Raw genomic sequence first — 22,347 nt, forward strand, 5'->3', positions numbered from 1 at the left:
TTCGAAGAGCTCAAAAACGTCATAAGTGCAATTTCAAGCGTATAGAATAGGTATAGAATTGGCGGGAAGTTGCAGGAATGGCCTTCAGGGTCAACCGTTTTCCGAATTTTTTTTTTAATTGTCACATCAGAAAAATTGTAACTGTAATCATGCGTTCCCAAAATAAATTACTATTGTCTACCTAAAAACTTATTTATATATAGAAAATAATAAAAGATTAAATATTAAAATGATTGAGTTGAGAGAGAAAGAGAAATAACAAAAATTAATGAAATGATGAAAATAAAGGGGTACTTGGAGTTCAACGAACCTTTTGAACTTTTAATTGCACAAACCGTCAGACTAGTCAGTGCTTTTTTTCTGTTCGATCCGGTATTAATGGGCCTCTGATCGAATAAACTGAGTAATATTTTGACTAAAAGACTCACAAGCGGCACTTCTTGCTTATGCACTACATTGAGTTCAATTTCGATAGTGGCCAATAAAATTTTATATATTTATATTATGTATTATATATAAATACTTATATGCATACGGGTTATATACATACAATACAACATACATTTAACGTGGACAGAGATTCTTCCCGTAAGCGCAAGTTCACTGAACTTCATGACGTCGTGATACCGCCATTGCTGAGAATTTATTATCTCCTCGTGTCGATGCTTCGTCTTTTTGTGTATCGCCCTCCCGTCACGATGCGTTCTACTAGTGAGTAGTTCTTCTAATTTCATCTGCATGCTCAACGTTACGACAGTTATGTTCCAAAATTATTTGCTATGGGAACAATACTCAGGTAGGTTTACCTTATAATTATTATTATTGACTAATTATTTATTCATTCTACATAATTATTTATTATATTGTGGTAAATAATTTAATGAAGATACGTAAATCATTAATACATTACTGGGTCATAGATGATTCATTAACTTTACAGTGTGTTCTTTGTCGTTTCATCATTCCCCTCTAATTCCTGCGACAGGTTCATGTGTTTTCTCAGAAATTCATTAGAAAGTTACGTACAAATGTGACAACTACGGTAAAACATTAGACGTGAAGATGTTACTGGTTAGTTAGATTTCTTTTTGTTTTATCCATACTACATAACTGAATTGCTAAGATGTTCTTAATATTTAGCTTCAAAACATGTCGTTATGATTAATTAGAACTTTTTAGGTATAATATTTGAAATATGAACGATACTAACGTAATTCACAAAAATAATACGTTGTAATGACAATATGTAAGAGATATCATTTCGTATACCGTTGATTTAAATTCTATTTTCAAGTTTAAATTTATAAAAGTAATGTATATAATGTATATAAAATAATGTATATAACATATATAGTGTGATTTTTATTGACAAAAAATTTAACAATTATAAGGATCAATATTCAATCCATCGTATGCATAATAGATTCGGAATCTAATTGGGGAGGAAGTTATTGAATAAAAATAAAGTAATTTATTCTCATTAAAAATTATAACTCAACATTTTGGCGAAATAATGAAGAAAAAAAAATCCAAAGCACTGAAATAAAATCATGAAACCAATTAATTTTTTAAGCTTTGATTTTGAGATTTAATAAAATACAGCTCACTCATTATTTCCGATTACTTATCCGATTATTGAATTTTTTACAAATTTACTAAAATATCAAGTGGTCAAAAATGGTCCTAAAATAGTCAAAACCGGTACTTCTACCCTATACGTTTTAATTTTTTTAATTCGCCGCTAAGAAAAATGAAAATTTCCGAAAATCGGGGAGTTATTGATTTTTCCCTGTTTTTAAAAAATCGAGTTTTCATCAGATCTCGACGTTTTGAGGTCCTAGGAAGCTTTCTTGACGATTTTTACGATGGTGTCTGTATGTCTAACTTTTGAACGGCTTGATCGATTTAATTGCAGGGTGTCGCTATTCGAAAAGGCTTAACCGAACTTATTTCGCTAACAATTTGAACCGATTTTGACGGGTAGATTTTGAGAAATCTCGAAAAAACTACTAAAGAAAATTTTTTCAAATTTGTTTTTTTTGGAATAACTTTTATACGGTTTTACAAATCGATTTCGAAAACTACTCAGCTCTTCACATTAAAAAAGGACGTTGATCGCCGCTAATCCGGTCGAAATCGTTTGATTCTTTCGTGAGTTATCGTCGTCGAAAAAATCTGGAAAAAATTAATTTTTCAAATTTCTCCAAAATTTTCGATCTGATCAATATTTGTGTTTAAAAGTAAATCATATGATTCAGACAACTGTGTGTAATGCTACTAACCGCATGAAAATCGGTTTATTCATTCAAAAGTAATTGTAGATTGCAGTTTGTAAATTTAAGAATAGTGTTGTGTTAAACTTCTATCAGACTCGCAGACAATCAGAAATAAAATATTCCTTTATTTTTTAATAGTATATTAGACTACAAGTGCAGAAAATTGAGATTCCTGCCCTGCTTCGCCTCGGGCATCATGGCGCGCAGTTCAGGGCTCTCAAATTTCTACCCTTGTAGTGTATACTAGTTTTCTTGCTACCCGGTCGAAAGTACGGAAAAAATTGCATTGAAAAAAATGTTTGCGAGCGAGCGAGTGCTGCTGGCCGGGAGGAGGGCATCAATTCATAAAAAAAAGCAAATGCAATCATTTTTAAAACAGAATATAATATAGTCTTATGACAAGGTCAATATTTTTATTTATAAATAAGACAATGAATATTGTTTCTAAATAAACACTCAATTATCGGTTATCAGATTATCATACGGATATATTAATATAAGTGTGTATGTTGTAAACATGGAAAATTAAAATCATAAATAGATAATTTTGTCAAAAAAATTAAATTTAACTAACATAAATTACAAATTTTTTGTCTAATTTTTTAGATTTTTCTTAAAGATTATATACTTTTAACACTTGAAAAATATGATGCTATAGGCTTAACTTTAACATTTTATTTTCAAAAAGTTAGACACGCATAGTATACTGATGGATTTGTTTCTCATTAAAAAGCCTTGAAGAAAGGAAGAAATGTGGACAAAACGTTGGCGGTAAAAAGAAAGTTTCAATTAAGATTAATTTTCTATCTTTGCTATCAAATCACGTATATTAATTATACATATAATGGATTTTAACATAAATATTAGGGTGTGTCATTTTGAGACGAATTTTTTAACTTCTCACTAAGAAAATTGAAAATTTTCAAAAATCGGGACGTTATTGGTTTTACCCCGTTTTTCGAAAATCGAGTTTCCATTAGATCTCAACGTTTTGAGGTCCTAGGAAGCTTCCCTGAGTGTTTCCGCGATGATGTCCGTATGTCTGTATGCATGTATATATATATATATATATATATATATATATATATATATATATATATATATATATATATATATATATATATATATGTGTGTGTGTGTGTGTGTGTGTGTGTGTGTGTGTGTGTGTGTGTGTGTGTGTGTGTGTGTGTGTGTGTGTGTGTGTATTTAACCCTCTTATAACTTTTGAATAGCTTGACTGATTCCATCGCGGTCGGCACTATTCAAAAGGGCTTGATCAAACTTAAATTATGAATACAATTTGAACCGATTTGGACAGGTAGACTTTGAGAAATCTCAAGAAAACTACAAAAAATTTTTTTTCAAATGTAGTTTTTTTGAAATAACTTTCAAACGGCTTTATTGATCGATTCCAAAAACTTATCAGCTTTCAACATTAAAAAATCACGACGATCGCCGCCAGTCCGGTCAAAATCGGTTGATTCATTCGTGAGTTATCGTTGTCGAAAGAAAACCAAAAAAAGTATTCTTTCGGAATTACTCCAAAATTTTTAATTCGATCAATTTAAACTTAAAAATCCTTTATGAAGCTTCAAAAACTGCGTAATATGCCGCCAACCGCGTGGAAATCGGTTCACCTATTCAAAAGTTATTGCAGTTTAAAATTTCGAAAAATAATGCTCTATGAAACTTCTATAAGACTTTTGAGCTCAAAAAGCTCAAAAACATAGAAAAGGTATCTTTTTGAGCTCGGAGAGCTTAAAACAACACATAGATTGTATTTTTGAGCTCGAAGAGCACAAAAACTTCATAAGTGCAATATTTTAAGCGCTCAGATATTAACGGGAAGTTGCAGGGATGGCCTTCAGGGTTAATCGTTTTCCTAATTTTTTTCAACAAAAAAACAGGCTGAAAACTTGCAAGAAGGTGAGAAAAGAAACCTCCTGGGAAAAAATGATCAGACATGAAAAATGACCCTGCCTAATATGGCATGAATTGACCTGATCATGCCTGATCAGACATGGTCAGGTTTGATAGCCCACTGTTACTTTTAATCAATTACTTTGTTTTATTTTATTGATATAGTACTTGATAGACTCATACGAAATTCTCTATGATGAATTAAAATAAAAAAAAAATGATTAGATATAATTGTACGGCTGTACCACCAGCAGATGACCATGTCTGTTCATGTATGATCAGGCCTGAAATTAAACATGGTCATGCCTGTCCATGCCTGTTCATGTCTGAAGCGTTAAATACGCTCAGGCTTGATCATCATTTATTGAATAATAAAATATATCGTTTATTGACAATTTACAAATTTATAAATCGAAATTAATGTACATACACTGTACCATATTCAAAAATTTTTTCTTAGCATACTTGGTCTTTAGCATGAACAGGCATGAACAGGCCTGAGCGTATTTAATGCTTCAGACATTAACAGAGATAAACAGGGATGAACAAGAAAAACAAAATAAAAAAAAAAATTTTTTTCTCATGTTTTTTAAATAGGAAATGAGAAATTACAAACAGGCACCTCTAAATATTAATATTAAGAACTCCACTTTGAACAGGGTTCTTTTCTCACCTTCCTGTAAGATTTCAGCTTGTTTTTCCGTTGAAAAAAAAAAGTCGCCTCGAAATGACATACCGTAATCTATGTCTATATAAGAAATCATTTTTTTTCCACCGCGGTAAACTTAAAAACTACTGGACCGATCGGCATGAGACCATGACCATTCGACGTGGAATTAGTTGTAGAAGGTTTTAGAATATTAATTTTTTTAATTCCATCAACCCTTGATCATTTTTTGTCAAATTTATGTGGATAGTCATTTGTCTCTTCTAATAAAACAAATGAACATCACTTTTTCTTCATATTCGAGCACATAAAGACTGGCAAAATGTCTAACATCACTTTAACGCTTTTAAAAGCGTTTCCAGCCCCGCACTCCCACGCATCCACCTACGAACTTCTATACATTCACCCACGCATCCACAACATTATAACACGAGACGATATTTTTGGTTATTCATCTTTTATCTCTAGATATATAAGAGATTTCCACGTATATAGTCACTCATCATGATATCTTTGGAACTATAAGACCCAAAGACTTGAAATTTGGTAGGAATATTTTTTTCACTGAGTAGAGGTCAGCTAAGAACGAATTTTACGGAATTCCAACCCCCAAAAGAGGTTCCAGGGGCTTTAATAAAAAAAAAAATCCACATTTTCAAAATAAAACTCTTATAGGTATAAAACTTAGTCAGGATATTTATTTTGGCATATTTGAATTTAGTAGAAACTAATTTTATGATATTCCACCCCCAGAGGGCTGTGCGGGGGTGTTACAAATTTATAAAATTTTTATCTTCTAATCTATAGATTTAAATCTTTGAAACTTGGCCAGAATTTTTTTTTTTTGGTATGTTTCAATTCACTAAAAAACTAATCTAAATATCGGAGATTTTTTGGTATACAGTGACTCATTACGATATAACTGGGATTATCAGGCGTAGAGATTTGAAATTTGATAGGAATATTATTTTTGTCATCTAGAGGTCAGCTAAGAACGTATTTTAAGAAATTCCTCCTCCAACGATGTCTGCGGGGGCGTTAATAATGAAAAATTCCCGTTTTTAAACTGTAGCTCCTATCGACTCTAAATTTGGCAGGAATCTTCTGTGAGGGATGAAGAAATAGTCTATGAAAAAATTTTACGATAAATCACCCCACAGGAGATTGCGGGGGTGTGTATTGACAATGAAAATTTTTAATTTTTAAACTACAGCTTCTGCAGACTCCAAATTTGGTAGAAATCTTTTATATGAAATGTATAAATAATTCATGAACAAATTTTACGATATCCCACCCCAAAAAAGATTTTGGGGACGTTAACAACGTGAAAAATTTCCGATTCTAAACTATAGCTCCTATAGACTCCAAATTGGATAGGAATTTTCTGTAAGAGATGTAGAAATAATATACGAACGAATTTTACTATAGCTCACGTCACAGGGTTTGCGGAGGTGGGTGTTAACTATTAAAATTTTTAACTTCCAAGCTATAGCTCCTATAGTCACCAAATTTGGTAGGAGTTTTCTATAAGTTATATAAAAATGATCTTAGAACAAATTTTACAATGAATTACCTCAAATAAGGATCGCGGGGGTGGGTGTTAACAATAAAAAATCTTGTTCGAAAATATAGCTTCTAAAATCTCTAAATTGGATAGGAATATTTTATTTCTCATGTAGAGATCATCTCAAAATGGATTTCAATATAGTCTACTCTTGATAGGGATTGCGGGGGTGAGTGTTAAAATCTAAAATTTTAATTTCTAAACTGTAACTTCTACTGACTCCGAAATTCCTCCCCAACATAAAAGTGCGGGAGTGATAATTGTCAAAAAATTCATATTTTTCAAATACAGTTTTTACTGATATAAAATTTGATAGAATTTTAAAAGAAACAGGAAATTACAGGGATGGCCTTGAAGCCCAACCGATTTAAATATTTTTTTTTCCTTGATAATTATATTTTCTTACAACAACCGTCTCTTTGACAGCGGCGAAAAAGTTATTGTAAGGTTTCCGAAATTTAACTTTACATGCCCTGATTCGGAAAGATTATTTGAAATGATTACTTTTGTGTTAATTGTATATCTATAAGTATTCAAACGAGATGCTTTTAAATTATTTTAAATCATTTTAAATCAGTTTAAGTTAGATTTCTTACCAATGAATTGTTCTTATTACGGGATCGCGGAAATGTAACAGATTAAAATGAAAGCATTTTCTAAACACTTGAGCTGTGGAAAAGAAATTTGTCTACTTATTTAAAGAGAACTCGTAAAAAACATATACAAATAATTTTCTACGAAAAATTAATTTCATGGAGGAAATTTTAATTAACAGCAAAATTCGTCGCACTTCAAGCAAGGCAGATTTCAACTTCACTTATGAGATTTGCAATTCCTTTAACTGATGAAACTTTCAAAGCTCTTTTCAAATTTATTTTTTCATGTTAATTATTGTTCATTCTAGGAAAAAAGTCTCGGGAATGTTATAGTGATGGCACATTGAAAGTGACAATGAATACTAGCTATAATAATCACATGGAGAAAAGGTACAGGACAATCCGATGGAATGTAGAATCTGTGCAAGTCAAAACAATATCCCAATTAAATTTCAAGTCTAAATCTAAAAATACAATTTTATTCAATTCTAAATACAATTCTCTGCCCAGTAGAGCGGGCGGGTAACAGCTAATCAATATATATAAATACTGTAACCATATAAACGAAAAGTAAATTTTTGTTATATGATTATTTATTGCGATAGTTTTGGTCAAAAAATATTACACCGTTCCCAGTGAACACATGACTGTAATATGACGTCATTTATAAGTCATAGGAATGTCTCACTTTTTTTCGTGAATATGACGTAAAATCGACCTGTCTTGTGATCCAATTGTGATATAAAAATTTGTGAAATAATTTTGACATCATACTGATTTAAGTTTATTACTTCTCTGTGATGTCACGGAAATGACTTAGATATTACGTATAATTGACATAATATATAAACTACAATATTACGTAACATTAATGCCATCATTGTATGTCATAACGACGTAAGTTTAACATGCGTTCACATCAGTGACAAATCACCATTGTACGTAATCTTAATATAAGTTTAACATCATGTGGTTACATCAGTAATAAGTCACGATCGTACATTATACCGATGTCATTTGAGAGTCATTATTTAACATCAATAATTAGTCACAATTGTACATAATACTGACGTAAATTGCAAGTCATTTTCAAAACCAGTGACAAAAAACATCTCACAAGAAATTTTTTTCGACTACCAACATCTTATCATTACAGTAACAAGCTTATGTGTCAGTCTCATATCGAATAAACACACACAAAAACTATGATAAAAAAGGGCACAACACGGTGGCAAGCTTACGTGTTGGTCTAATGTTGAATAAACACACACAAATGTTATGTTATGTTATGTTGATAACATTAATGTCTGAACGGAGATTATTGGTATGTCTTCGGTATATAGCTACTGGAAGAGTTGCCGATAATAGACGTCCTGATTAGAAAAAAAGATTTGAAACGATTCGAAATGGCTCAAAGCGATTAAAAACGATTCAACTTGACAAATATATAGATATACATCGTTACCGTGACCATAAGCGCCGTATTTTTAATATTTTTGAGCAGTTTCATCTAGCAAATATTTTACAGTAGTTACCTGGTATTGCTCAAAATTTAGATTCTTAATTAATGTTTATGTGAAATGAAGTGTTGTATAAAATTAATTTATATTGTTGTCGTGTTAATTATTAGTTTTAATATTTGTATGTAATCCTTTATTTATTTTTAATTCATTGTACGTTTTTGCATTATATTTCTGAAAAAAATGTCATATATTATTATTTGTTCATAATGGAATGTAAGTAAATAATTTATATGATGGCGTATGTTGTAATTTTAACGTCTCAATAATTTTTTTATAATTAGGAGATATTACAATTCAGCCTATTTGCGAGTAAACACACATTCAAATCATGTTAAAAGGATGCAACACGATTACGTGCGTTTGTGTTTGTGTAATTATTGTTGATAAAGTGATACGTGGTGAGTGTGTGGCGTTTTGTGATGGGTGACCCAAAGTTGGGGTCCAGGGACGAAACCCCCCACTAACGAAAATAATTTAATTAAGTTGATGATGATTAGCTAAAGTTTATCATTCGAACATCCGTTAAGAATGATAATGATGAGATGTTGATAGTAAAGAAAAATTTGTTATGAGATGTTTAAAACATCACTTAAAGTGAGGCTTTTTTGGTGGAGATGTTTTTAACTAGAAATGGAATAAATCCACAGTGAAAATTGCGTAAATAATACGTTGTTACCACAAACAGTGTTTCCACGTTAATCTCAAGGTTGCGAGGGATACAAGTGCAAAACGCTCGAGAAATTATTTAATCCAAAGGTTTGAGCTCTTCGAGCTGAAAAACACAACTTTTGCACTTTTTCTAGTGGTTGCGATATCTTCCGATCGAATCAATCGTTTTCGGTGGGGTTTACCGAATTCGACACCAGCGACGATGACTTCACCGTTGAACTTAGTGATTGCATCTTCTATATTTGCCAGTTTCTGTTGGAACACACAAATCCCTTCATTAGGTGAGAGGTGGACACTCATGAAGCAGGTTGTGGGAGTTTGAATCCAAACAAAACCAGTGTTGGCCTAGGCTCGGATAATTATTGGACTGACCGAGGCTTGGTTGCTTAGTCTTTGCCCAGGCTCGGGTAATCATTGGGTTGGTCAAAGCTGATTACCCAGTCTTGGCCCAAGCATGGGCCAATATCGGTGCGCCAAGCTGTATTGTAAAATTCGTTCAAAGACTATTTCTACATCTTTTACAGACGATTCCTACCAAATTTAGAGTCTATAGGAGCTATAGTTTAAAAAAGGGAATTTGTCATTGTTAACGCCCCCGCAAAACCCTTTGGGGGATGATTTTCTTAAAATGAGTTCTTAGCTGACCTCTACATAGCAAAAGTAATATTTCTACCAAGTTTCACGTTACTAAGTCCTATGGTTCCCGAGATTTGGTGACGAGTGATTCTATAGATAGGAATCCTTCGAGTGGGTGGGTGGAAGGGTTGATGAGAGTGAGCACGTGGGTTCGTGGGAGTAGATTTTTAGCTGAAAGCAGAAGACCATAATCCGTCTAATATACCCCGTTGAAATCCATGAAAACAAAAGAATCAAGAGAAAATGCTTGTCTTTTGTTTTCATTAGCGGAACAAATGTTCATGAAAGTAAAACAGCAATAAAAAAATGAAGAAATGTCGGAATTCGAAAAATAAATAGCCATAAACTATCGAGGAAAAATTTCGCGTCGAATGGTCGTAGTTTTATGTTGATACGATCAGTGGTACATTCTAATATATATATATATATATATATATATATATATATATATATATATATATATATATATATATATATATATATTAGAATGTGCAAAAATGTAACTTCCTTGGAGGACCTCTTAAAATTGGAATTTTGAGTTCCGCTTTTAACAGGGGCTGTCTTTGGGCATTTTCTGCGATATTTTGAGGGGAGAGGATTTATTCGATTTTCATAGAATTTTTAACAGCAGATTTAATTAAGCACTTCCGGCCAAATTTTGAATTTTCAGCGGAAATGCCCAAACTAAGCTTCTGCTAAAAAATTCTATGAAAATCTAAGTATCGAAGTAATTTATATCAAAATAATGATGTTTTTTGTCTTTTTAGAGTGGAATCTTCAATTCTGCAATTAGAATGTCCTTTGGATTCTCGTCCAATACAACTAGTTTTTCGAGATTTACAAGTATTTAGAGAGAAGCGTGTTCTTCTTCGCGACGTTGCAGGAGTGGTTAAGCCTGGAGAACTTTTAGCTGTTATGGGACCTTCAGGTATAGCAAAATTTTTATTGAACATTTTTAATCTTTACACTACTTCAATAACTCTGCCATTTTGTTTATTATATATCCACCATTTAGATAAATGGTATAAATTGTTGAACGTTTTATATGTCTTATATTCAGTGAACGAATTATATAACTTTATTTACTTTAGATTTTTATCTAAAATTTTATTATATTTAACATTTACTCAATTTTTTTGCTTCAAGGTAATGCTGAAATTCTTTTTTAATAATTTCAGAAACATTGGTTAAGAAACAATTTTTACGAGCCTTTGGCGCGTAACCAAACGATCCGGGTTCGAGTCCCGGTCTGGGCTGTCCGAATTACTTTTTTCAGTTACCGAAAATTCCTACTACGTAAAGGTCCTTCCCTTCCCCCTTATCCTTTATTTCCCTAATTCCCAAATTTATCTTTAATGACAAATTTATCTATTATATATGTTTATATATATATATATATATATATATATATATATATATATATATATATATATATATATATATATATATATATATATATATATATATATATATATATATTTTAACCCATTAAGAAAAGTCAAAAATTGGGAAGTTATTAGATTCATTCTGAGTTTCAAAAATCGAGATTTTATCAGATCTCCACGTTTTGAGGTCCTAGAAAACGATTTGGACTATTTTGCCGAGGATGTCACTAAGTCCGTATGTCCTATGGTCGTCGCCGTTGGCGCCATTTAAAAGGGCTTCTTGACCAACCTTGGATTTTTAATACGATTTGAACCGATAGATTTTGAGAAATCTCAAATAAACTACAAAAAAAAATTTTTTTATATGGGGTTTTTTTTCGAATAACTTTTAAATGGCTTTACTGATCGTTTTTAAAAACTAATTAGCTCTTAACATAAAAAAAACTACATTGATTGCCGCGAGCCTGGTCGAAATCGGTTGATTCGTTCGTGAGTTATCGTTATCGAAAAGAAACCGAAGAAAGTGTTTTTTCGGAATTACTTCGAAATTTTCTAGCTTGATCAATTTGAACTCAAAAATTATTGATGAGGTTAAAATCACTACGTCGAATACCGCCAACTACATGAAAATTGGTTTATTCATTCAAAAATAATCACAGTTTGAAAATTCATAAAATAGTGTTTTATTAAACATCTATCAAATTTTTGAGCTCGGACAGCTCAAAAACGTAATTTTGAGCGTTTAAGGAGGTATCACGGCAAAAAAAGACACCAATAGCTTATGGCTATTGATTTCTTTCTCACGCACTATCGCTGGCTCTCTTTACAGACTATCATTCCTAACTTCAAACATTTTTTATAAAAAAATGAATATCACTCGTTTATGTTATTTTTGATAAAAAATACTTGTTATAACTTCAATTAAATATTCTCAGTTTTTCAAAAAAATTCTAAGAAAAGTATGGTTGTTGTTCAATAAAATTTTCACTCTAACTACGGTCAGGATAGGGAATACATGTTAGATGTACGATTCTTAATTGCTAATATTTCGAAAATTAACACCGCAAAGACTATTAAAAATAATTTATTCGTATAGAGGACACTTGAAAGTACGCGTATTAAAAAATTGAAGAATATTGTAAGAAAAGTGATTCTTCACGATATTTCCGTTAGTATGAAAGGCCTTTGGGATAAACCATATTCCTTACTTTTTTTGTTGTAATTTATTTATAATTGTGTGAATATTTAGTTATTTTTCTTTACTAATTACTTGTGTTTTTTATTTTTAGGATGTGGAAAAACAACATTATTGAATTGTTTGTCAGGGCGGATAGGTTTAGATAATGGAGAAATATGGTTGAATCGAGAAAGGTTAACGAAACGATGGCGTCGTCGAATTTGCTACGTTCAACAGCAAGATGTTTTCTTTCCCGATTTGACTTTACGGCAGACACTTGAGGTAAATTTCACGTGTAAATTATTATTTTATAGAAACAGTTGTTTTATTATATTTTTCTTCATAAACAAAAATTAATTTTTATATACTCACTAATGAATTGAATTATAAAAATTATTAAATACTGTGATATAATCATGCACTCTTTTCAAAATTAACGAAATGCGCAACGTTTAATCTATGTATTATTTGAGAAAGTGGCACCTTATGAATGGACGAAAAATTTCTTACTATTTTGTATTGTCAAATGTAATGAAAATTATACTATTTTACAAAGAATTCTATAAGAAACTGAAATTTCAATTTTCAATTTCCCACCATAAAAATTAATGTTTTTCAAGAATCGGATAGTTATTGGTTTCACCCAAACTTTCGAAAATCGAGTTCTCATCAGATCTCAGCGTATTCTAAGGAGCAGTTCTGATGACTATTTTTACGATGATGTCAATGAGTGTGTTATTTAAACGGAGAAAATAAAACATCAATGGTTACTGTTTTATACAAATATTAGAAAAGTATTGATAGACAGTAGAGAGTGCTGTATGAGACAAGACTGGTTAATGACAGCGCACGTCTCAGTAATGTGCAGAAAGTAGCCAGTAGTTTTTACATAGCGCTCTCTACTGTTTCAAGCATTTTGACCACTTTTTCTTCCAAAACACTACTGATTATTGTACAAAATAGTAATCAGTGCTGTTTTTTTTTCTCCATGTACGTTTAAATATCTTTAGACCGGCTATCTCTATGATTAAAGTGTAAGTGACCTTTTTCGTAGAGTGTTAAATTCTCTACAAGAATATGCGATGGACTTATTTGAGGTGTGTGTGTGTACTCGCGCGGGCGATGAAAACGCGGTTTACGACGTTCGAAAGAATTTTATTACCATTAGATTACATGTCAGCTTGAATTATTTCGGTATAGCAGATTTTGAGATACACGGAGAAAATTGTATAATTGTGTTTATTATACTAAATTTTTAATTTCAATCATCTAAGATGAAAAAACATAAAAAAAAATTTTTTTTTCAACTTTTTTCACAGCAATTTTTATCGTCATTGTGCATCGTAATAAAATTTTTTTTTCACATCTAAGATTACTTTTCCTAAATTTTTAAGTTCTCGCTATACAAATGGATGATTTAAAAAAAATCGGGAAGTCATTGGTTCCATGCCAGTGTACGACAATCAAGTTCTAATCTGATCACATTTAGAGTTGAAAATATTGTTTAAAATCAATATAATTTCTGTGTTAAATACGGTCAGCACAAAATTAGTGTTAAAATTCAACACACTTTGTGTTAAAATAAACGATATTCACGTCATTTCCCCAGCGGTTTCACTGCCATGGTTATAATATGGCCAATTCACGGTTAAACAGCAGTCAAATACATTAGTCTAGATGAAGTGATTTGACGGTCTTTATCAGGTATCATTGTGAATAATTTTGACTGTTGACTTATCAACTGAAGATCCGAGAAATACCTACTTCTGCGGGTGAACTCACGGTGATTTTACTGACATTTGACCATTAATTCACCAGCATAGAACTATAGCTCATTACGGTCGATTCACCGTCTCATTATAGGAATCCGATGTAACAAAATAAGTGCATTCACCCAGAATAATCGGTATTAAGCTCGTAAAATGTTCGCGTATGTGATAATATTGAAAAAAAAAAATCAGTGTAAAATCACATCGCCCAGACCGGAAATCAAACTCGGATCATCTGATCGAAAGTCAAGAGATTTTCCTGTAATGCTATACCAAACGTAAATTAAAAACGTCTTTGAATCACGATCTATTTTACGGATACTTGATGTTGTTTTGATAAATATTTCTATTTCACGAACTCTAAACAATAACTCATTCTCTGAATTTGTCACCCAAAATGAATGCATTAAATTTTATTAACTATAAAGAAATCTTTCCTTTGTTACGTTCCCAAATTTTGGGTGTAATTAATTAAAATTTATTTAAATAATTTAAGTCCAGATTTTGACCTGATTAGGATGTCAATAGACTCCAGGTGGGTCATGTCATTGATTCCTTCGCGAAGTACTTTTTATAATTCAATACTTTTATTTTTATTTATAAAATATAATTTAATATTTTCCTTTTTAATTTACCTGCCTACAGGTAGGTAATGGATAGAGTGCCTGAACGCTGGCTAGCCCTCTGGGCGATTTCACCAGGATGAGAACAGCTAATAAGCGCTCACACCCTGGGGGTAATAATTCGGATATCTAGAGGATAGGATACCTGATCGCTGGCTAGCGCTCTAGGTAAAGGAACCAGGGTGGAACGCTGATAAGCGCTCTCAACCCTGGGTTAAGGTTTTAATAAATTTCCATAATTGTTTAACAATTAACAAAATTTATTATCAAGGAATTGACAGGCTCAGCCTCGGACCAGCAGAGATTGCTCTTCTGCTAGGTCCTCAGACTGACTGCCTCAGATGAAGTCTGAAGACAGAATGTATATTTTATAATTATTACAATAAGTTTTTATAATGTTTTTTTAGCAACGTTGCATCTCAGGTTACCCTATGAGAACATCAACGCAGTCCAAATCCCACAACGTAGACTGTTTAGTCTACTGGGCTGCGTTGACGTTCTAGAAATCTGTTATCTCGAGGTATTTCCGTTACGAAATACTTCGGATAATAATTAAATAATTTAAATAACTATTGAATAATTTTTAAAATAAATTTATAAAATTTTATATAAATTTAAAATTTACGAGAACGTAACACTTTAATTTGATGAGTCCATGTTAAATTTAAGATTTCATGAAAAAAAAAATTTTGAAATTTTACAAAAATTTATAAAAAATTTTTTTTTTTTAATAATGTCAAAAATTGTAGTGACTGAAACTTTTTTCAAGTTATTTTTTGTTAACTATTTATTTGTATTTTATTTGCCTTATATATATTATTTTATGAAATTTTTTTATAATTACAAATCAAACTTATATTCACTCAGCCGCTTAGAAAATTTCTACTTTACCGGCGTTATCTTCTTTACCACCATTTGACCTTAAATTCACCCACAGATTACTGTAGATTCACCACCGAAATACTCTTTATTCACCGAATTTTTACCAGTCATTCACTGTTGTATTTATGTCTGAAGACAATCAAAGGATCGGGAAGTCATGGCTATCGAATAAAAAAAAATGGAGAAAATTTTGTACAATGTTTACTTTATGAACCATGCAATCACCGTTAGAATACTTCACAACTTGACTTATTTTTCACCGTCGAATGACGGTTGTTCGACCATCAATAGACTTTCTTTCATCGGTAAAGTGAATTTACGGTGAATCCACCGTCGTTTGACCGTATTTTGACCGTCACCACGAATCCGCTAGGGTTGATAGGGTTTTTAGCGTGCAATTATACATATTGAATGAAAAAAAAAAAAATTCAATATTAATTGATCTTCCCATTTGACATGTTAATCAATAAAAATATTAATGAAAACTTACTTCTATCGAGATATTTAATTTTTTGGAGCAAGAAAAAAATTTTCTCAAAATAAGAAAGTTTACTTCTATCAAGAACTAAATTTTTTGGAGCAAGAGGCTGAATTTTCTTAAAACAAAAAGATTTTCTTGGATCAAGATATGTATTTCTTAAAGCAAGAGAATTAATTTTGTTGGAATAAGTGAAATTTCTTCTGTCAAACAAAAATTTTTTTTTGTTCAAGAAAATAATTAGAAGGAAAAATATTTTCTTAGCTCAAGTGAACCTTTTTTTCTGCCAAGCCTCGGACCAGACCTTGGCCAATCGTGATCTCCCAAGGCTTGGTTCCAAAATATTGAACCATTAGGTCAAGTCTCGGGCCAGGCCTGGGCCACTACTACCTTGCCAAGACTTGGTAAAGTAATAAATGATCCAAGGCTGGGCCATTTGTCAGCATTGGCCAACCCGACCTAGGTACAGCCGTAAAATTATATGTAAACATTTTTTTTTGTATTTTAATCTATTGTAGAGAATTACATATGACTCTATCAAGTGATATATCCATAAAACTAAGCGAAATGATTAATTAGAAGTAATTATATATAATTAAATATTGTTATATATAATACAAAGTTCTATACAATTATACATTGTTCTACATAATTATATATATAGTTATATATGATTATATATAATTAGACTTGGCCAATTTTCGAATCCAATCATATATAGATCATTATGAATGATTATCTATGATTAGACAAAAATTTTTAAGCTATTGCATAGCTTTTTAAGCTATTGCATAGCTTTTATCGCGGGCTTTGAGCGCGGCGACCGAACCAAGAAATTCCGTAACGAAAAAAACCTAACAATCGTCTAACGTCGTTTCAGTTCGGTAGACTTCGGCACGGTGTTTGTGTGCGTGCGACTATACGTATGCGTGTAGAGTCTACACTGTATAGGTATCTATCATCTATGTACAACAGTGAATAGCTGTACGCGTAAAATTTGTGTACAAATTGTTTTGAATATGAATAAACAAAGTGCATTTATTAATGAAGAAAGTGATGAAAAAATAGTGAAAGAAAATGAGTGAGTACTCTACCCAGTCAGCATCCAAATCAGAAAGACTTCTGGAAGAAGTCTTTTCAAAGACGTCCATAAGAAGTCTAAATATGATGTCTTAACGAATTCATCAATTAGAACTCTTAATCAAGAAGTCGACAGGAAATCTTTTGACAAACTTTGTAAGACTTCTAAAATATGAGCTCTTCAAGTAGTTTACTTACTGAACTCATAAGACATCAATAATCTGAGCTTTTTAAGAGGTCTTTTTTCTGACTTCGTAAGATGTCATGAATATGAACTCTTTCAGAGGTCTTTTTGCTGAGGTAGGATTGAATTGTATTGGCGCATGCGCACAACGATAGAAATTTTATTTTTATTTTTTATCTCTGTTTTAATATAACCTATAAGTGTATGGTACGTTTTCTGTTTACATTCAGCGTCGAATTGCAAAACTTTAATTTAGTGAAATCAATTAATTATTTATAACCAGTGATTTCGTAATTTGTAAATTAAAAGTTCTAAAAATAATGTAAGTGCATATTCTTAGCTAATTAATATTTTACTGTATATGATATTTCATGTTTTTATCAGTGATAAATTTGAGAAATCATTCGATTTTAAAGGTAACGTATACATTTATCCAAAAAATAAATATAAATTATGATTTTTTTTTAATTTAAAATATTTTTTTCTCAAGATGTCTGAAAGAAAAAGATTCAGTGAACTGTCTAAGAGTCAGAAAAATCGAAGATTGAAAAAACGCTGTGAGCAGGCAATTTTGGAGACTGCACGTGCAAAAGCATCGGTTGATACTTCATTTGATAATGATCCAGTTATTAATAACAGTGTAATGAACAACGATAATAATTATGACAGTGATGATTTCAGTTTACAGTCGATTCATTTAGATAATACCGTAACCGATATCTCTTTAAAGACTTACACAGATAATAATGATAATTCTCATTGTACAACAACAAAAACAACATCAACAGTAACAGCAACAACTACTACAACTTCTATCACTTATAATAATAATAATAATAATTGTGATATCGAAGTACCAATTCCTTTAACCAAACAATTAGCTCAATGGAAATGCGAATTTAACATTACTCAAGCTGGATCAAGTGCTTTACTAACAATTATTAGAAATGTGGAGTCAATAGAAGAGTTAAAAAGTCTTCCAAATGACAGTCGTACCTTAATTGATACTCCTACAGATACTACTATTCGTGAGGTTGCACCAGGAGAATATTTCCACTATGGACTGAAAGAAGGATTAATTGATCAATTAAAAATTGTCGATATAAAACAGATTACAGATATTATCCAGATTAGTATACACATTGATGGTTTGCCAATATCGAAGAGTTCAAAACGACAACTGTATCCTATACTGGGAGAAATTTTTCCAAAAGTCTCTATACCATTCGTTATTGGTATATACCATGGACTGAACAAACCAAATGACTAATGAATTTCTTCAAGATTTCATTAATGAGTACAAAAATCTGAGAGAGGAAGGTTTCGAGTATGATAGTCATAAATTTAAAGTAATTATAAGGGCTGTCATTTGTGATTCACCAGCGAGAGCTTTTGTAACCTACACAAAAGGTCATGGTGGTTTTTATGGTTGCGGTAAGTGCATTCAAGAAGGAGAATATAGTGACCATCGAATGTTATTTCTTGATATGGATGCACCATTACGCACTGACTCGAATTTTATAAATCGTTTAAATGAAGATCATCATTTAGGAAAATCAGATTTTGAAGATATTGGTGTTGGTATGGTGTCTCAATTTCCAGTGGATTACATGCATCTTGTTTGTCAAGGAGTATCAAAAAAATACTGACTTCGTGGACGAAAGGATGGCGACTAAATGATAAAAATTACTTAAATTAAGTCACAAAATGACTGAAAATCAATATTATTATTATAATTATTATGAGTATTACATGACAACAATAATAATTTAACAATTAATATTAATAAATTTATAGCATGAATAAATAATATTTATTAATTTATAATAATAATATTCTGCAAATTTTCTGTATGAAATCAGAAAGAGCTCTCAATTCTGACTACTATAAGTACTCTTTTATTTGAAGTCGTAAAGAGCTCTTAATTCGGATTTCTGCAAGACATCTTATTTTTGAACTCAAAAAGACTTCCTAATTCTAACTTCTGTAAGCACTCTTTTTTTTTGAACTCAGAAAAAAGATCTCTTTGAGAATATTTGTGGAAGTCTTATATTACTCTTAAAGTGGCGCATTCGACGTCCTCAAGACGTCTTAGAGACACCATTCCGTTAAAAATTACGACGTCCAAATCTTAAATAGGAGTTCATCAAGAACCTTTAAAGACATCATATTGTTTACTGGGTATATACATAAATTTTATTATAATCACAAATGCAGTATTTTTTGAATTTATATATAATACTGCTATAAAAATAACCTAAAAATATTTGATATTAAAATGAGCGATCTTAATTTAGTACCTTTGTTTTTTGTGTATAGGTAATACACATTAATGCCGCACAGAGAAAGTAAATATGATATTTTATATCTATATAAATGTTCATCGCGCGAAATCCGATGATCAAACTCTTAAAAATATCGTTTTTTTTGTTCAAATTTTTTGAATGAATAATTGTTTTGGTGTTTAATTACACTATTTATACCTATTATTTATACCTAGCTATTTTCGTTTTATAGAGAAGAAATACTTAAAGAGCTGAAAAGAAAAAGAAATTGTGAACGTCAAAGAGCATAAATAAAATATACAAAAAAAATAAAAATACAAATACGATTTACAAGATTCAGTTACGAGACAAACAAATGTGTTAATTCTTACCGAAACTTGCATGACGCATGATAATCCGATTGAAATACCTAATTTCAATTGTATTGTTCAATTCAAACGAGGTACTATTCCAAAAGGTGGGGTAGCTATTTACCAAAATAATAATAATGTTACTAATATTATGACTCCGAATATTGAAATAAATATTGCACACGTTAGCGATGTTAATGTTAGGCGCTCATTTGTTGGAGATATTTGTGCGTGCTTATGCAAACTTAGAAATGGCCTACACATAGTCATGATAGCAATTTACATTTCTCTCTTAAAATTGGACGAGGTAGAGCATTTTATTCATCGCACTTTACTGGAGTACACTGAAGATGGGTCGAAAATACTTGGTACAAATGGTAATAAATTTCCACTTATCTTGGCTGGCGATTTCAACATCAACTTCGCTGATAAAAAATCAGAGCGGTTGACAACTTTTCTTTCGGAAAAATTGAATTTGAAAATGAATAATGATCCACAAGAATCCACAACAAAATATGGGACCACCATTGACGCGGTATTTTCCAGATATTTAGAGGATATCAAGTCTCAAACTTATGTTTCTTATTTCAGTTACCATAAGCCTATAGTTTCAATGATAAAAATTCCAAAATAACCTACATGTATTGTAAGATAATAAAAATATTTTGAACAATATTAACTTCTCATTTATTCAATAAAAGAAAAAAATTTGTTTTCTTATCGGTCACCACGCTCAAAAAGTGTAACTTAAATTAATATCAAAGAAAAAAAAATAGCTTAATACTGCATGAATAAAATAAAGAAATAATTATAATTGCATAAGTTGATAAAAAAAGCTATGCAATAGCTTTACCGTGGCAGTCCCCGAGTGCCACACGTGTTTTTTTTCATCGGGTGAAGATAGATTGATTAATAAAACAGTCTATTTCAATTACAGTACCAGGCACGATTGAGGCTGCCAGATACTCTTTCGCAAGCGCAGAAAATGCAGTCCGTGGATCATATTATCGAAGTTCTGGATCTTACTGGCTGCCAAGATACAAGTAAGATATAAAGTCAATTTCCAAGAAATACGTTCTTAACGGATCCTATTCGAGTAATAATTTTCCGGAGCTCTGTCGCTGTGAGCTCATATGAAAATGGTCTTTAAAATTTTTTAAACATTTTTTTGAGACTATTTTAAGATTTTCAAAGACTATTTTAAGATGAGCTTACAGCAACAGATTAATTCAAAATTGAAGATTCTTTATGAGGCTTAAAAAACTACGTCAAATGCCGACAATCGCGTTGGGGACAAGGGAATAGGTTAATTCATTCAAAAGTTATTGCGGTTTGAAAATTCAAAAAATAGTGTTTTATCAAACTTCTATTAGACTTTTGAGCTTGGAGAGCTCAAAAACGTCGTAAGTACAATTTTGAGAGCTTCAGTATGGAATTAGCGGGAAGTTGCAGGAATGGCCTTTAAGGTCAACCGTATTTCTAATTTTTTAATTTTATTTTTGAGATTTCTCAAAATCTACTGGTCCAAATCGATTAAATAGTATTGAAAATCGAATGTCGTTAAAACCTTTTTGAACGCCGTCAAGTTCGTTTAAATCGGTCAAGCCGTTCAAAAGTTATGAGACTTAAACACACCCACACTGAAAAAAAATTAACCCGAATCAAGAAAAATTCTTGAACCAAGAAAATAATTTTGAAGAGTTTCATTGTCCAAAATTAAAACGAAAAATTTTTTAATCAAGTAAAATTTACTTAAACCAAGAAAAAGTTCGTGGTTTAAAAATTTTTTTATTCGAATCAAGAAGATTAAGTTTGAAACCAGGATAATTAGCCCTCGTGCAATTGGTCTCCCCTTTCCTCTTTGAAAAGGGCGCCACTATGATTTTAAACACGGAGTCCCAGAAATCGGGGAAGCATGAGAGGAGAAAGACAAGGTCGTTAGAAGTTCGAGAGGGCTGTAAATAACACTGAGAAAGTTTATTAATAACAATGAAATTATTCATTCACCTTCAATAATAAAATTAATAAATGACAAATTTGTTACTAACAAACTACTAACTTAGTACTTAACCGTAAAAACTTCTCACCTAATTTTCCACTAGCAACTTGCTGAAAAAGTCTTACAAATAATTATCCGACAATATTCTTAATTCTTTATTTTCCTAAACCTCGTTAACCTAACGGAATACCATAATATATCATAATTTACCTCGTCAACCTGACGGACTACCATATAATATTGTTACGTCCTGGTTTCCCTACGGGTTTGTAAGTAACTAGTAG

The 22,347-nt window shown here is 31.3% G+C and overlaps 1 protein-coding gene across 8 annotated transcripts in view; it reads left to right on the top strand.

The window, feature by feature from the left end:
- The window catches only part of LOC141536704 (ATP-dependent DNA/RNA helicase DHX36-like), a 55,682-nt gene that overhangs the window by 20,713 nt on the left and 12,622 nt on the right, over positions 1 to 22,347 (top strand). For 6 of the 8 annotated variants that reach the window (XM_074257413.1, XM_074257412.1, XM_074257410.1 and 3 more), the window contains 3 exons: positions 10,619 to 10,779; positions 12,526 to 12,695; positions 21,002 to 21,107. In XM_074257413.1, the coding sequence (XP_074113514.1) occupies positions 10,619 to 10,779; positions 12,526 to 12,695; positions 21,002 to 21,107 (437 nt within the window). The remainder of the gene's footprint in view (positions 1 to 10,618; positions 10,780 to 12,525; positions 12,696 to 21,001; positions 21,108 to 22,347) is intronic. The other 2 variants (XM_074257415.1, XM_074257416.1) reach the window with 1 other exon arrangement.

The sequence above is a fragment of the Cotesia typhae genome, unplaced genomic scaffold (assembly GCF_013202065.1).
Source record: "Cotesia typhae breed Kobodo isofemale line unplaced genomic scaffold, CoteBio_Ctyphae scaffold_152, whole genome shotgun sequence".
Lineage (NCBI taxonomy): Eukaryota > Metazoa > Arthropoda > Insecta > Hymenoptera > Braconidae > Cotesia > Cotesia typhae.